Source organism: Anolis carolinensis, chromosome 2, assembly GCF_035594765.1.
Source record: "Anolis carolinensis isolate JA03-04 chromosome 2, rAnoCar3.1.pri, whole genome shotgun sequence".
Lineage (NCBI taxonomy): Eukaryota > Metazoa > Chordata > Lepidosauria > Squamata > Dactyloidae > Anolis > Anolis carolinensis.
This window is the reverse complement of record NC_085842.1, coordinates 48,110,841-48,128,170: the sequence shown is the minus strand read 5'-3', so window position 1 is coordinate 48,128,170 and position 17,330 is coordinate 48,110,841. Positions and strand designations below refer to the sequence as shown.

Sequence of the window (17,330 nt, the reverse complement as noted above, 5' to 3'; positions counted from 1 at the left end):
GAAGAACAGCTTAATACAGTGGCTACTGAAATGTGGAATCTTTCAACTCAAGTATGAGAAGTGCTTTCAACAAAGTTAAATAAAGTGATTTAATGCAAAGGCTGTATTCCAGTAGCTCGCTTGACACACTGTTAAGCTGTCAAGTTCCTTTATTAATTATCCCAGTACTGCCCCGACAATGCTACAGGCTGTAATTATCTCACTAATGACACTGGCGTGCCCCAGGAACCTTTAATATATGTGGGGACAATGTTTCCCTTAATATTACCAGCTCTGCACCACCACAATAGGGAGATGGTGAGAGTGGAGTATATACACTCATCATCAATTACACCTATCCTCATCTACTACTTTAACATAATCTCAGTGACACCTATAATGCTTTAATTTTACTCTTCCTTTTTCGAGCCTAACCCCTAGTTAACTCAGGGGCTTTACTGTTAGGAGCTGATATTTAATTTTCTCTCTCAGTATATTTTACGTAAACCCTGGAATCTTACTGGGACTCTTCTTACTTCTTCCTGAAATCTTCAGTATGAGCCAGCAATTGCTTCCTCAGATCTGTGGGTACCATTCATGCATTCACTTTGCCTGAAGGCTGCCCCCGGGAGTCGTCTTCTCCCGCAGAAACCTCTTCAGCCTTGTTTTTGGGTGATTTCAGCATGCAGGGTGGCTCTCTCATCTTGGTGTTAATGTGGCTGTCCGCTGCTTCTCATTTTCCAGCTGACGGGAACCTTTCAGCTCTTATTCTCTCTATTGGGTTCCTCCTAGCTCTTTGCCTTCAACTACCCATTTCCAAGTCCCATTCCCAATTAAATTGTTCTAGCTCAGGCTTCTTAAACTTTTTCCATTCACGACCCTTTTCAGTCCGAGAAATGTTTAGGCATCCCAAGATATATAGATATATAAATTATGTATAAAAATCAAACATTTACTGACAATAAATCAACATTTGTCAGGCTTTCTAAACAGGCTGGTTTTCCTTTTTACAAATTACCACTGAAGAATTTTCTGCTGAATCCACTGTAAACACTGCATGTTGTTGCTAACAAATTTATGTAATTGTCTAAAACAGCCATTAGGTTTACTGTTGCCAATTTTTTTGGAAACCCAACATTTCAGCTACATAAGGAACCCTATTTGGGGTCAGGTCCTAAGTTTAAGAAGCAATGCTCTAGCTGACTTTCTGCTGAAATATTCTCCAGTCAGATCCTCTCCTAGATTTTCAGCCACTCAAGAGTTACAGCAGTGAACACTGTGCCTTACTCCCTGATCTGAAATTCAGCGCCAATCTAACTCCTCACTAAAGCAATCAGACCTAACAGTTTAAATTCCTTAAACACTTATGTTTGAAACCTGACTTCCTAAGCTATTTCTAGCAGTTAGTAACATTTATTTATTAGTTACTTAGTTAATCACTATCTTGCCACCAAACCAGTAAACCTAGAGGAATATTTGCATTTTCATCTTTCTCCTGTTAATACCTCAATTTTTAACCAATATTATTAAACATTATATGTAAACCAATTACAATAAGCATTTTACTTTCTTCACAATTTCTTCACAAAGGCAGCACACATTTACTGATAAGGAGATGTGCTAAGAAGTCATAACTGTCCATGCAACATGTGTAGTTGTGAGTGTGTGAAATCCAGGATGATATTGGTTTAAAATTACAGTACTGGTGCAGAAGCCATAATGGCAACTTAAAATGTTAAATTTTACTGGTTTTAACTTCTGTTTGGTATCCTTAGTAACCATTTTGTTTCAAATGTGTTTTGGGTGTATTTTGCATTCCTAACTGTAGTTACAAATTAGCTAACACAATAATGGACATCTTTTACAGATCTAAAGCTATAGGGATACTTGAATACCCCAGAGTTTGCGACACTTGAAAGATAAATTGAGTTGTAGCAAATTATACCTGCGAACTGTATTGTGGAAACTTCATTCATGCTCAGTACTTGTTATAGCTTGAGCTGGGAAAACACAGTAGTACTTATTATTTTTAAATTTGGTGATGAGAAATTTAACATCAAGTGGATTTGAAGATGAAATGATCTTTGTCAGTAGGCTGATTCCAGCCTGATAAATTTCCTGGAGGAAAATCTTTTAGTCCTGCTGACTTGGTCAAAGTGTGCTAACATTCAATGAGATCAGCAAAGAAATTTCTGAATTGTTTTCATGCCTGATTTTGAATGGTTTTCTGAAAATGGTGAAAATTAAAGAACTTGAAAATGTAGCTGGAAACAACAGATGAAAAATAGGGTGATGGTACCAGGCTTGCCCTCAGCAGTATGGTGCTGACTCTCAGTTGTCACTCAAGAGATGTGTGCAGCGTCTAGGATGCTGCCTTCTTTGCTTTGTCTGTTCCCTAAAGCTGTATGTTAACGAAAAACGTGCATAAGATCAATTTAGCTTTCAATTAAACATTTTCCTTAAGCAGTTGGCACTACGACAGCCGATAATTACCATGCACAACACTTTGAAAAAACCTTATTATGCTTGTTTATGTAGGATCACTCCTGGCATAATAATAAGCTATCATTACTACAAATGTACTTACTGTATGAGCACACCTTAATGTAATCACAAGACTCAATTAATCACACGGGAGAATTAAAAATGAGTGGCTTTAATCTTACGAAATTAAATGGTTATCAGAAGAGCTTTAAAACTTCAGGGCACATTTACTGGGTCCCTCTGTCCCTCTGCTTTGCTTCACACAGTTTCTTCTCTCAGCCAAGCTGCCTGGGGTCCCATTCACACAGCATTTTTGTTTTTCTCTTTTAATGCCTAATGACTATTGAGCAGTACCACGTCTTTGAGTTCTTCTCTTGGGAAGCTGTTTGCACTGTGCTGCCTGCAGCTTGGCTCAGTTTTCTGCCACTGGCGTAGTTGCCTTTTGCCGGTAATCTTGCCTTACTTAGCAGCAAATAGATTTTTGATACTTGGAACATCGAATTACAAAGTTTGTTTACTTTTACATAAGAACAAAAAAGAAAAAACAAAGCTTGCTTGAACATTCCTGTTTAACAGGTTTCTGTCAGCAGTAGTCGGGTTTGGCAAGGAGTGACTATAATTAAATGGCAGAACACAGTGTTTTGCAAACAGAAAATTCACGGTTCAATTCCAGGCATTTCTTAAGGTGTATATACACATGCGCATGAGAGCATTCTCAAGATTGTGGTTAGCATAGCTCCCTATTCTATGTCATGCTGACGCATGGCATCTGGCGTGGAGTTAGAGTAATAGGATAATAGAATTGGGAAGAGCCTCATGGGCCACTGAGTCCAACTCTTCGTTCAATGCAGGATCTCCAACCAAAGCAGGCTTGCACAATCTACTACCCTCCAGGTGTTTTGGACCTCAGCTCCCAGAATTCCTGTCCATTGGAACAGCTGGCTAGAACTTCTGGGAGTTGGAGGCCGAAACACCTGGAGAGCCACAGGTTATGCAGGCCTGAACTAAAGCATCTCCAGCAGGTAGCTGTCCAGCCTCTATTTGAAAATCACCCCCTGACATTGAGCGCATAGAGCAAAGAAAGAAACAGAAGTAAAACAAAAGGGCACGTGTTCTCTCTAGTATTCCTTCCTTCGCTTATCACTTGAAAAGTGTTGATGCCTCTGCTTCTGACGTCTATTGCTCATCCACTCTCCCTGTCAAAAATGACTCTTGTAACTTCAAACCCTTAGACCTGGTCCTACCTTCTGGGGCAGCAGAGAACAAGCCTGCAACCCTTGAAGTATTTAAAGAGTGCAGTCATGTCTCTTCTCAGTCTTCCCTTCACCAAGTTGAACATGCCCAGTTCCTTCAACCTTTCATCATGTGTTTTGTTCCCCAACCTTTTATCATCCTTATGTTTTTCTGAACTTGCTCCAACTTGTCTATATTCTTCTTAAAAAGAGGTGTCCTGAACTGAATCTGGTACTCCACCTGCACAGAATATAGGAGTGCTGTTATAGTACTTCCCTTGCTGGAGACTAGGACACAGAACAATGGCTTCAAACTTCAGCAAAGGAGATTCCACCTGAACATTAGAAAGAACTTCCGAACTGTGAGAGGTGTTCAGCAATGGAACTCTCTGCCATGAAGTGTGGTGGAGGCTCCTTCTTTGGAAGCTTTTAAGCAGAGGCTGGCTGGCCATCTGTCAGGGGTGCTTTGAATGTGATTTTCCTGCTTCTTGGCAAGAGGTTGGACTGGATGGCCCACGTTGTCTCTTCAAACTCTATGATTCTATGAAACTATGCTTCTATCAGTGTAGGCTAAAATAGCATTCACCTTCGGTGCCTCAGCATCACTTCTGACTCATGTTCAACCTGTGGTTCAACAACAGTTTCAATCTCCTTTTTGCATGTAGTGCTGATGAGCCATGGATTCCCATCCCAGACATCTGCATTTGGTTTTTGTGGCCTACATTTAAAATTTCGCATTTGATCCTATTGAATTTCATATTATTAATTACTGCCCAAGTTTTTCTAGGCCTTTTAAAATTCTGGTCTTATTTCCAATATATTAGCTACCCATCCCAGTGTTGTGTCTTTTGCAAACTTGGCTAGGATTCCCTTCCTGCATCTTTCTCTGCACCTCCTTTGACTACCGACTTCTGTCTTTGAAAGGAGTGAAGAGACAGAGAGGTGTTTCCTTGCACTCTTTTAAGTCCACTGCAGATTATAGTGCCCCTTCTTCCCTCCTGTTCCAAGAAGGTCGAGGAGACATTCACGGATATTCCACATCCACAGGAGACCTCTGCCCCTAACCCTGGGGGATATGCAAAACTAGCTGTACATTCTCAGGTAATCAGTAACACATGCCGAAATCCTCTCTTTTATGCAATCATTACATGTAGAGGAGCCATTTCCAGTTTCACTCTAATCACGCCACTTCTGATGCATGTGGCATTATAACAGGACTTCTCCCTTCCCTCCCCACTTCCCTCCCTCCTCTTTCTTTCCTTCTTTCTTAACACCTACAGTATATTTACCACCCATCATTTCCTAAGATTCTTTTGGAAACTGGACTGTATTTAAATGGCTATGGAGACATGACCTTACTATTTCGCAGTCCTTTTTATGTGCTGTTACATACTATTCTTTTAAAATGATGAATGGGATAGAGAGAGGTATGACTGTTTCAGGATGTGCATTATGTATCAGTCTACAATCATGTACCTATTCTCATAGGGTTTTAATTTTTGATATGTTAGTGCAAACAAAGTATTGAAATACATCGTAAGGAAAAAGGGCAGAATTTGCTTAGTTTGTGAATATTATCCATCTTATTCAAAGAAAAAGAGAGTCCCCACTACTCAAGGGGAATCATGGAAAATTATGACAGAGAGGGAATATTTTTCCAAAGGGAGCAAGTAGCCGATAGGGAAAGTAGGACGGGATAGGGGAAGGGAGACAAAAACCGAGGGTGCTTACACCAGCGGAAGCAAAACATGAACTCATTTCGCAGGAAGATGAAACTCAAGCTTTGATACTCTCAGAGAGAAAGGGCCTGGGGCTATAGTTAGAGCTGAAGATTTGCCTGCAAGGAGATGAACATTCTGGGAGTCCCAATGAATGAGAGCTTTCATTTTTTAAAAATCAGGTCAATGTGAAAACAATAATGGAAACTTTGGAAGGGAGAAATCATTGTTTGGCAGCGTAATGTGTTTGCTGGAAAATATGCCACCCCCCCCCCCACCACCAAAAAGACCTCAGAGCATCTTCAGCTTATTTTGGCAAGGATTTTCTTTTCCTGGGCCAACAGTCCAAGGGCCATTCTTGGCTACACAAATGCTTTTCCAAAATGTGTGCTTGCTTCAGTCACTTGACATTGTGGTTGTGCTCCTTTGATGAGGAGGTGTTTGCCTTCTGTTTGTTCGTCACAGAAAGGGAAACCTGTTGGGGATGCTCATGTGACAGGAAATGATCTTTTTCTTCGCCTGGGCAGATAAGCTTCTCTGCATCTCATTTGGTCTCAGGACTGTTTTGCAGCAGAACTGGGAGACGAGTGATTGCTTCCACATCTCAGAAAGTAAATGCCAGGGTCTTGTTTGAATGAGTAATGCGTGTGTCTGGCTCCCAGCCAGACCCCTGGGCTGCTCTAATGCTTCTGGAGTACTGAAGTTTGCTGATCTGGCTGGGAGCCCAACATATGTAATATTCATTCTGATAACGTTGCTGCTTGTCTTTGCAAAGGCGTGGGCGTGTTGCTCTGTAGTTTCTGTGCACATTTCCAGTGCGTGCACCCTTTCACGCTAGAATACCCTAATTGCTCCAGATTTCGAATTGAGGAGAAGTGGTGGCAACATTGAAACAAAGTTTTTATCAGATGGCAAAGCAATATATGGTATATTGTACTATGGGACTAAAGGAAAGAACTGTTTCAGCCTCACAGGTGAAACATCTATAGGCCTATACTTTATAATGAATTATTTGTAAATGATCTTTAAATGACTTTTAAAATTGCCCACAAAGATCTGTGGACCCTTCTTCTGTATCAGTCTATCTCATAAATCCCTAAACAATTTGTGGCTTATATAATTTGTCACCACTTCCTTGTTGTTGTCCTGTGGTGATTTTACAGGCTTCTGGATATACCGTATATACTCGAGTATAAGCCGACCTGAATATAAGCCGAGGCACCTAAATTTACCACAAAAAACTGGGAAAACTTATTGACTTGACTCTAAGCCGAGGGTGGGAAATGCAACTGCTACTGGTAACTTTCAAAAATAAAAATGGTCTCTGCCTCTTTCTTTCTTTCTTTCCTTCCTTCCTGAGTGCTTGCTTTGCTTTCTCTTTATCCGTTCTAGGCCCGGTTCTGTACAACATCTTTATTTTTCTTTACTTAGATGAAGAGTTAGAAGACATGATAATCAAGTTTGTAGTCACCAAATTGGGAGGGATAGCTAATACTCCAGAAGACAGGAGCAGAATTCAAAATGATCTTAACAGATTAGAGAGATGGGCCAAAAGCTACAAAAAGAAGTTCAATAGGGACAAATGCAAAATACTCCATTTAGGCAGAAAAAATGAACTGCATTATTAGAGGCTGGGTTGCCACTTTTTGGGGCTTTTATTGTAGTGTTTCTGCATGAAAGCAGGAGCGGGTTGGACTATATGGCCTTTGGGGGTCTCTTTCTACATCATCTAGATCAGGGGTCCCCAAACTTTTTAAGCAGAGGGCCGGTCCGCAATCCTTCAGACTGGTGAGGGGCCGAATTATCATTAAAAAAAAATACAAACGAATTCCTATGCATACTGCACATGTCTTATTTGTAGTGCAACAACAACAACAATGAAAGAACAATACAAATACAATATTTAAAAATGAAAACAATTTTAACCAACATAAACCTATTAGGATTTCAATGGAAAGTGTGGGCCTGCTACTAGCCAATGAGATAGTCAAGTTAATTAGGATTGTTGTTGTTGTTGTGTGCCTTCAAGTCATGTCAGACCTTGGCTGAGCCTAAGTCTAAAATTAATTATTTATTTACTGCATTTATTTACTACATTTATATCCCACCCTTCTCACCTCGAAGGGGACTCAGAGCAGCTGTATGTACATACAATATATTATATTATTAGCATAACACAATATTAGCATTATATATTACTATATTGAACTATACCACTATACTATTATATAATATCTAATATATAACATATAATTAATATTATTATATGGTATTACTATTAGTATTATATTGTATAACATAAGATTATTATCAATATTATATGTATATACAATATATTATATTATTAAAACTGATATAAAAATATTCTATTATAAAACTGAGGGCGGGGGCCAGGTAAATGACCTTGGAGGGCTGCATCCGGCCCCCGGGCCTTAGGGGACCCCTGATCTAGATTGTCATCATCATCATCATTATAGGCTGGGTTGCCACTTCGGGAGCTTTTATTGTGCTTTTCCTGCATGGGAGCAGGAGGGGGTTAGACTCATGGCCTTTGGGGGTCTCTTCCTACATCATTATCATCATCATCATAGGCTGGATTGTCACTTTTGGGAGCTTTTATTGTGCTTTTCCTGCATGGGAGCAGGAGGGGGTTGAACTACATGGTCTTTGGGGGTCTCTTCTTACTCTGTTCTTACTTCTGTGGAGCATGCCTTTTCTTGAAATCCATAAGCATGTGAATAATTTCATCAGAAAGGAGGAAACCATGAAAATGAACAAAATCTGGCTACCAGTATTAAAAAACTCTAAAATCAGAACAGTAAATAAAGAACAAGACTCAAAAAGCAGGGGAATTCCAGACAAGAATCAATCAGTATCTATGGAATGTTCAGGGTGGGGAAAGAACTCTTGTCTGCTTGAGGTAAGTGTGAATATTGCAATTGGCCACCTTGATTAGCATTGAATGGGCTTATAGCGTCAAAGCCTGGCTTTTTTCTATCTGAGGGAATCCTTTGTTGGGATGTGTTAACTAACACCTCCCAACAATGGATTCCTCCAGGCAGGAAAAAGCCAGGCTTTGAACAGAGGGGGGAAGCGAAGGAGGAGGGAGGGAGCAAAGGCAGTCTCCCTGGAACATGCCTTGGTCCAGGGACAACACAGGAGCGGAAGAGAAGGAGGAAAAGTGAAGAGGAAAAGGAAGGAGAAAAAAGGCAATGAAAGAGCTCAGCAGACTTGCCTCAGATTTCTTTTTTGCAGGCAGGCAAAGAAGGCAAGCAGCAGAGCAGCCACGGAGGGGAAGGGAAGTGGGGGAGGAGACGGGAGCAAACGCAGCCTCCATGGAGCATGTCTTCGCTCTCCTTGCTCCACGGATGGGAAGGGAAGCGCAAGGGAGCGGGAGAAGGGCAGCCCACGACTGGTGTACCCAGAGGAAAGAAGAGGCCTGCCTCTCCTCCTCTCTCGAGGTGAGGGTCCTGGTCTTTAAGCCCCACACTTTCCTGCCAGGACCCTCACCCTAGTATAAGCCGAGGGACACTTTTTCAGCCTTAAAAAAGGGCTAAAAAACTCGGTCTATACTTGGGTATATACAGTAGTTCCCTGTGTGTGCCAGGTACGTTCAATGATGATTTCTGAACAGAGAGAACGGCCCTTAAACCACGTAGGCTTCAGTTGTGAGCATTTATTATTGGCATTGATTGATATTTACCAAACAATGGCTGGGTGTTACTATGCATGAGCATTTCTTCCAGCACTTGGAAAAAGCTTTTACTGCTCAAATCTCCTTCTAACACCACCACTGCCTATAATGTCTGAGTTTTTCGAGTCACTGTGTTTCCCAAAAAGTAACATTTTCCAGACCTCACACCTGTTAACTCATTATATTCTCAGTTTATTTACTCTTCACTTGCTTCAAACGAGTTTGGCGTTAACACACAAAGAGACAGTCCATTGTTTGCAATTCTACTTTCCCACCGGAGTGGTACCTATTGATCTACTCACATTTGCATGTTTTTGAACTGCTAGGTTGGCAGAAGCTGGGGCTTACAGCGGGAGCTCACTCCGCTCCCCAGATTCAAACTGCTGACCTTTCGGTCATCACGTTCAGCAGCTCAGCATCGCTGCATCACTGGGGGCTCAGGGTGATAGTTGAGTTGTAATAGTAAGTCCTTAAGGCCATATTTTCCTTCCCTAACCTAAACTATTGCGGGACAATAATTAGGAAAGGTTCATTGCCCTGGGATGTGTCATAAAACAGCGGCCGGCAGGGGGAAGAAGCTAAAGAAATGTCTGCACTGTTTGCAGATTGAATGCATTCTTCACCCAAAAGCTTTTTTAAAAAACAAAAAAAGGAACGAAAAGCAATAAAATTGCATGAAATATGGAGCAGGAGGGAGGGAGGGAGAAAGAAAGAAAGAAATGGAAACCAGGTATAAATAGCAGGCATACATCCTGTTTTTTTGCAGTAGAGTTTTGTCTCAGGCTATCAATCAACTTTTCACCACTTCCTGCAACAGCAGGTCTGCTATAAATCCTGCCGTAACTGACTGGGTTTCATTTCCTCTGCCAAACCCTGCTAACCTGCGAGGCATGACACAATGACACCGGAGCGAACAGCTGATAATGTAATACACAACTCCTGCGAGGCGAAAGTTAAAGTGCTTGTTCTCTCAGCTGAATGATTTTAAAGATCTTTATATTCTATTTCCCAGGGGGGATAATTACTCAGTATAACGCACAGTGATTTTTTTTATCTCCTACAGGAATTTTACTTAAAGTGTGTGGAAAGGATGGGATAACGTTTCTCATGCTCTCACCGTTTACTAAATTGCATCCATTACAGGAGGCAGTGCAACATCTTACAAAAAAATATTCCAAAAGAATGTTTCAGTTCAACCCCAATTATAAGAGTGTTAAGGGAAAGGTTGCAGCTCTGCAGCAGAGCCCATATATGAGGTCCAAAGTTCAATTACTGTTACTTTGAGTTAAAGAATCTCAAGTAGTAGCCAAACTACTGCCTAAGCTCTTGGTGAACAGCATAAGAGGAGAGGGTCACTGTACTGAATAACTGAAAGTTCCTCAGTGGTTTGTGTCTGATCCCACTGCTTCTTTGCATCCTGAGATGAGCAAAAGTGCAACCCGCTTCAGTTTCTGTGAGAGTATTTAAAGGCATTCAGCCAGCATAAACATCTGGATTTGATTTACCCTATATACTCATATATAGGTCTAAACATTTTCGTCCCCCCCCCCCCAAACTCCTCAAGCATTTTCTGTTGGTCATGGTGAGTATGTGTGCCAGGTTTGGTTCAGATCAATCTTCAGTGGGGTTCACAGGGCTCTCTGGAAGTGAGAGCCATCTTGGAAAATACATGCACAGATAAATGCATACAAACATACTTTCACTGATAAATAGATAGATAGATGGATAGATAGATAGATACCTGGGGTCATGTAAAAATGGAATGGAAGAAGTTTACGAAGCCCTGCACCAGAGAATATAGTGGTGTGGTTTTTAAATCTTATGAATTTGAATTGTGTCGTGCCAATAAATCTTTTCTTTTGTACTTTTTTGGAATTCCATCTAGGCATCTTTTTTGCACGTTCCCTTCCTCCTTGGTTCCATCAGAACTGTTAATAAAGTTTTTTTCTTGTTAAAGTTATCAGGGGAGATGCTAGGCAAAATGCAGCATGGTGTTGTAAGGGGAATTGGATAAGGTATCTACTCTTACCATAGGGCAGGGGTGAGGAATGTCCAGCCCACAGGCCATAGAAGGATCACAAGTCATTTGGTCTGGCTCTGTGGCATCCACTACTTCTCTCTCTTTCTCTTTCTGTCGTTTGCTCTCTTCTTCTCTGTTCGGCACAAGTGGTGATCAGCCCTGGGGAGTGGTTGTCCTGACTGTCTCCCTCCTTCCGTTGCCACTGATTGACTCCTTTAGAGATGCTGTTGGAGGGGGTGGGGAGACTGACCCGCCAGAGGAGGACCCACAACCGGGACAGATTCCCCACAGCCTGGTCACCCCTTTGCCTGCCTGCCCCTCCCTGCCTGGCAACCATGCTCCGCTTCTGTCTTCTGCCCAGGTTGTAACGTCACCTGAGAAGTTGCCAAGGCTTCCTAGCCTGCAATTGCTGGTCAGGCCTGCCCATATGCCCCCTTCCTCCTGTGGGTCAAATGTGGCTTCCCTTCCCTGGGCTTCTCTCTCCTCCACCTGCCATGGACCCTCCCCTTCCTCTAATTTTGTATGGGTCACGGATGATGCTGAAAATATCCAAATGGCTCATGGCAGAAAAAAAATATTCTCCAACCCTGCCATAGGACACCAGAAAGCAATGTTTGGGGGTTAGGAGTACCACTCAGCATTAAGCATTAAGATCTCTGAAGATCTACTTTTTAGTAGATGGTGTTAGGCTGTTGACATCAGGTGTTCAGCAACTGAGCAAATGCTGATTGTGATATCCATCTGCCATCACCACCTAGTACTCAAAGGTAGGAACATGGTTTTCTCTTCTTGCTTTTAGTTTTGCCAAGCAAACTATCTCTAACTGCCACAGTTTGGTTGTAAAGCAGTGCAAAATATGTGAGAATGTTCTCTTGTGCTAAAAGGTTAAATATGTCACTTGTCGAGATACTTCTTTTTCCAACTGCTCCCTTCTTCCATCCATCAAGAACAGATAAGTAACTGATAAAACCAGAATATAAACTACCTTGTTCTTTCAAGTGTTTAATGGGAAAATAAGTAATATTTTGTTACACTAAGGATGTCACAGTTAATGTGTGGAACAGGCATGATGTTTTGGGTGGAGAAGACTTGAAAGAGCAGGGGCTGGATTTTCTTTTTGCTTTTAAAGTATGAAATATATTGAAATATAAAATTCTGTAGAATTTTATAAAAAATGAGGAACCCATTACGTTTTGTGGAACAATGTCTTATAGCCCCATGTTGTAGAACTTTAAAGGAAGCAGTTTCCTTTAAGGAAAAGAACATCTGGAAATCATATATCAGGTTTTGGTCAGAAATTGAATTGAATGCCAGTATGTTTCCGTTCTGAGTTCAAGGTGCTAGTAATGACATTTAAAGTCTTAAATAAGTACGGTACATATAGAATAGGAGCAAGAGCCCAAAACCTCACTTTGGCAAGCATCTAAAAAAAGGGTGTTCAGTTTCTTAATTTAGTGTAAACCCCTAAAAATGGTGCTGGTGAAAATTTGAGGTATGGATAGCAAAACAATTTCCATTACAAGTTGGTGTGATACCAGCAGGATGGATCCAGGGCAGCTTTGGGGCTGAATAATCCAATTCCAGCTGGGTTGTTTGGGTAGTGTACACAAGCTCGGTGGCGCAGCGGGCTAAACCACTGAGCTGCTGAACTTGCTGACTGAAAGATTGGCAGTATGAATCTAGGGAGTGGGATGAGCTCCCACTGTTAGCCCCAGCTTCGGCCAACCTAGCAGTTCAAAAACATGTAAATGTGAGTAGATCAATAGGTACTGCTCTGGCCATGCCAGCCACATGACCTTGTAGGTGTCTACAGATGATGACGTCTCTTCGGCTTAGAAATGGAGATGAACACCAATCCCCAGAGTCAGACATGATTAGGCTTAATGTCAGGGGAAAACCTTTACCTTTACTTACACATGCCCTCGGTTGGCATTGTTCCTCTTAAGAAACTAATTTGTCCTGCACTTAGAAACAGTGCCCTTCCCCACATCACCAGATATGAGATGTAATTCCTCTTATGATTATGAAGAGAGCCAGTGTGATGTAGTGATTTGAATGTCGAACTAGATTCTGGTTGATTTTAGTTCTAATTCCGGCTTCAACATGAAAATCCACTGAGTGACCTTAGGCAAGTTGCATTGTCTCAGCCTCAGAGGACAACCCCTTTCAGAACAAATCTTACCAAGAAAACCCCATGAAAAGATTGGCATGAGTCAGAGTCAATTTGAAGAAACATAAAAACAACAGTAGCAAATGTTTAATAACTCATCAAAGAACAGGGATATACATGGAATGCACATCACTGTTTAGGAAATGTTCCTAGTCCCAGTAACAGGAGTTCTCATTATTGCTTAATTATATCCTTGTCATGAGTTAAGTCAGTTGGTTCAATTATCTCTGCATTTGTGGCAGTCAAATGCTAAAATGCCTTGTGTGTTGTCAACCTCCCTCCTCCTCTTTTTTTCTTTTTAAGGTCAAAGAAGTTGGCAGCTCTTGCCGAATGTATGCAGCAAACAGAGCTGACGAAGGCCAAATTAGGTTTGGAGCTCAACGAGCTGGAAGCAGCTGCTCTTCTTGTGGAAGAGGAAGAAAAGGAGTTAAAAGCCAGGGGCGCAGGCGGTTATAAGCAGCCGCTACCTCCCTCCGAAGAAGAGGCGAGTGACTCTGAAGATTCAAGCAGCACTTCATCATGCGAGACAGGAGGCTCTGATTCAGAGGAACAAGAGTCCTCAGCCAGCGAAGATGGGGAAATAAATCCTTTACAAAGCACACTCCAAGACGAGAGGACAACCCCACTTATTGACTGTAATGGATTAAGGCGAGACACAGACGCTTTGACGTTAGATGTTAGGAATGAGAAATCAAAGCCTCCTTTACAATCTACATCTGTTCCTGGGAAACTGATAGAGGAATTAGGAAACCAAATGCAGACTGCAATTAGGCTTACAGAGGAGCCTGAAGGTTGCTCTCTGGGAAGCGGTGATGGCAGCAGCACTTTGCAAGAGACAGGGACAAGCTGCACAGCTCCAGGACCTTCTCTGGATCCTAATGGAGAGAGACATTTCTTGGAGGTGACTCCAAAGCACAGCTCGCTTCTGCTTCTTGCCACTGCAAACCAAGATTCATAAGCAAACGTGGATGGAGCAGGCTGTAATGGATCGGTTTTCAGCTCTGGTTATTATGGTTCATTTAAACATTCAGAGACAAAATAGGATTTTTAAAGAATTTACTCTCCATTTCTCTGTGTGTTCTTAATCAAAAGTCATTGTGAAAGATGGTATTGATTTTCCTGTATTGATTTTCACTTGATCCACCCAGCTAAAATATGAATGCCTTATACATGTCATAGACAATGTTGGGTCCTACATAAGGAAAAAGGCAGGATATAAATCAAATAAATAAATTGACAACTTTTGCGATTCTCAATTAATGTTAAAAGAGGCTAATTGTATTAAAACAGTGAATATTGTTGGCTTCTGTGCTGTAAATTGGTTATACAGTAAGTTTAGATGTAAATGCAGTCTGTTTATACTTTGCACTTTAACTTGGTTCCCAGTTGCCAAAAAGTATTACAGCTTTGTTTATTTACTTTTTAACCATATTGAAGTGTCCAGTCTACTTGCAGGTTGTAGACATTTGGATTTAGTAAACTTATCTTTCCATATTTGTTGCGTGCATAGCATAATCCATGCCAGTGTAACCTGATATTTTGTATAGCTCCTTCCATGTCTATTCTGTTAATATTTTAATGCAAAGCTACCTAATTTGCACTTCTTAAAGAAGTATGCAAATGAAAAAGGCAGCTCTCTAAATTTTGCAATTCGTTTCTGTCAGAGTTGTGCGCAAAAGTTCACGTATTAGGTAGCATAACATAAAAGACATTGTATTTGGAGGCATTCCTTGCACAAATGCATCTATTAGGTAATATGAAATGAGCATAAATGTTTATGCCCATTTCCATGTAGTCTTTTAAAATTTGCAAATTGATGCCAAAATGGATGGGATGAATTTAAAATGTGAAATGACAGGAGCGAACCTGAGTCAATGTTGCCATCCTCACTGCTGGGTAAGTACACAGCCCTGTGTTTATCACTAGTGTTTGTGAAACATGATTTCATTTATTTTGTTTGTTTGTTTTTTAATGGCAATGCAGTAGCCAGAATACTTTCTCCTTTAATGAAGAGGTGGCTTTAAATTGTCATTACTCTGCTATTGCCTTGTGACTGAAATGAAAAAAAAGGTGAAATTTGAAAGACAGGAAATGTTTGTTAGTTGCAATTTTTCTTGTGGCTCACCGAAAAAGACTTCATAATTGAATGACAGTGCTTAAACTCTAATGTATCTTTCTGTTTCAGTCACTAACCTATCTTCACCATGTTATTTGTCAGTTAAGCCTCTTTTTGCTAGGACCAGACAAAAGTACAGTGTTCCCTCACTTGTTGCTGGGGTTAGGTTCCAGGACCACCCGCAATAAGTGAAAATCCGCGAAGTAGGGATACTATATTTATTTTAATATTTATACATTATTTTAGTAGTTGTACACTATTTTAAGTCTTTATCAACCAATTGTGTATTGATAAATCACCTCCTTCTCCTCCCGTTGCCACTTGAGCTCATTTTCTCTCCCTTTGGCTTCTCCTTCCCCCCTTCCTTAGACTGTAAATTGTAATTTTTAATGATTTATAATATTATTTTAGAGTTTATTGAAAAACCGCGAAACAGCAAATCCGCAAAAAGTGAACCGTGAAGTAGTAAGGGAACACTGTATGTGCATTTTATGTATCTGCAATGACAGAGTATGCTATTTGGCGTCCATTCCTCCCTCCCTTTTTTAGATGTTTAATGTGTCTCTTCCAAAGTTGGCAGAGACATAATAAATAATTTCACAAGACCAAAACACATTCTCTTAATGTGTCTGACTTGTATCAATTAAAAATAGAAATAGGATTATACCATGTTCTCAGACAAAGCATGAATGCTTTGAAAATTCTGCAAAAGGTGAAGAGTCCTGTTTTTCATATTTGCACAATCATTTAGTGGCTGGCAGCTTGAGAAAAATTGCTTTCCTTTTCTCAGAACAGCTCTGTTTCTTTCTGAAAAGTGACAAATTACGTGCTAATGAAATCTTACTCTTTATTTTATCCAAAACCTTTCCTTTCTATTTTTGAGGGGACAATTTCTACTTCAGTCTGACTTTGTTCAGGCATTTTGGTGTTTAACCTGCCTCCATCCCAATACATCCTTTCTTCCTGTGCTTGGAAATAAAGTACAAGGAATCACAGAAGTGTAAAATACTAGGTGACACCTTCCAATTAAGTCACTTTTTGTGTGAAGCACAAATTTGCTATTGAATATGGCATCCTGTGTGGATTTTTTCCCCAAAACGATTAGCAACACTTAATCATGTCACATGTCATATCTCCTTACCAATGATAACCAGTGGCATGAAGCAAGAGAAGACTGTGATGATGTCAGAAAACAGCAAAGTTCTGTTAAGCATTTTGGGGAAAGGCAGGAGAACTTTTATATCTTACCAGAAATGAAGAAGGAGCTGGGTTGTTGTGAGTTTTCCAGGCTGTAAGGCTATGTTCCAGAAGCATTTTCTCCTGTCATTTCGCCCACATCTATAGCAGGCATCCTCCGAGGTTGAGGGGTCTTGTTGGAAACTAAGTAAGTGAGGTTTACACTCGCACACAACAACCCAGTGATTCCAGCCATGAAAGCCATCGACAACACAAAGAAAGAGCTCTTTATAACCGACCAATTCTAGCTGCTATGCTGAGATTGTAGCCAAGTCACTACCCTGCTTCCCTGGAAATCTTTGGCCATGATGTTTTGTGCCCAGCATTTTAAGTTTCCTACTTTCAGATTACTCAAATTCTATTGAACTTTTTTCATTTGACAAATTAATAAATTAGAGGCTCTAGCTTTGTATGTTGTAACCCAGGGATTCCCTAACTCTGATCTTCCAGGTGTTTTGGACTTCAACTCCCTGCACCCTTGGCCACTTTGGTTAAGGTTCAGAGATTCTGAAAGCTGAAATTCAGGCAGACTAGAGTTTGTGGATCACTGGAGTGTAATCCATCAAGGCAAACAAGAAGTAGTGCAACCAGTTCCAAAATAGTGAGCACCATTCTAGTGTAGATGTTAGGGGAAATGCTGGGGTGGCTACCCACACTAAGGGACAATGCTTAGCTTTGAAT

At 40.8% G+C, this 17,330-nt stretch overlaps 1 protein-coding gene across 2 annotated transcripts in view; it reads left to right on the top strand.

The window, feature by feature from the left end:
• Positions 1-16,024, top strand: part of shq1 (SHQ1, H/ACA ribonucleoprotein assembly factor) — a 120,582-nt gene extending 104,558 nt beyond the window's left edge. For both annotated transcript variants that reach the window (XM_062969709.1, XM_062969710.1), the window contains exon 12: positions 13,601-16,024. In XM_062969709.1, the coding sequence (XP_062825779.1) occupies positions 13,601-14,255 (655 nt within the window). In that variant the 3' untranslated portion in view covers positions 14,256-16,024. The remainder of the gene's footprint in view (positions 1-13,600) is intronic.
• Positions 16,025-17,330: the final 1,306 nt, after the last annotated feature.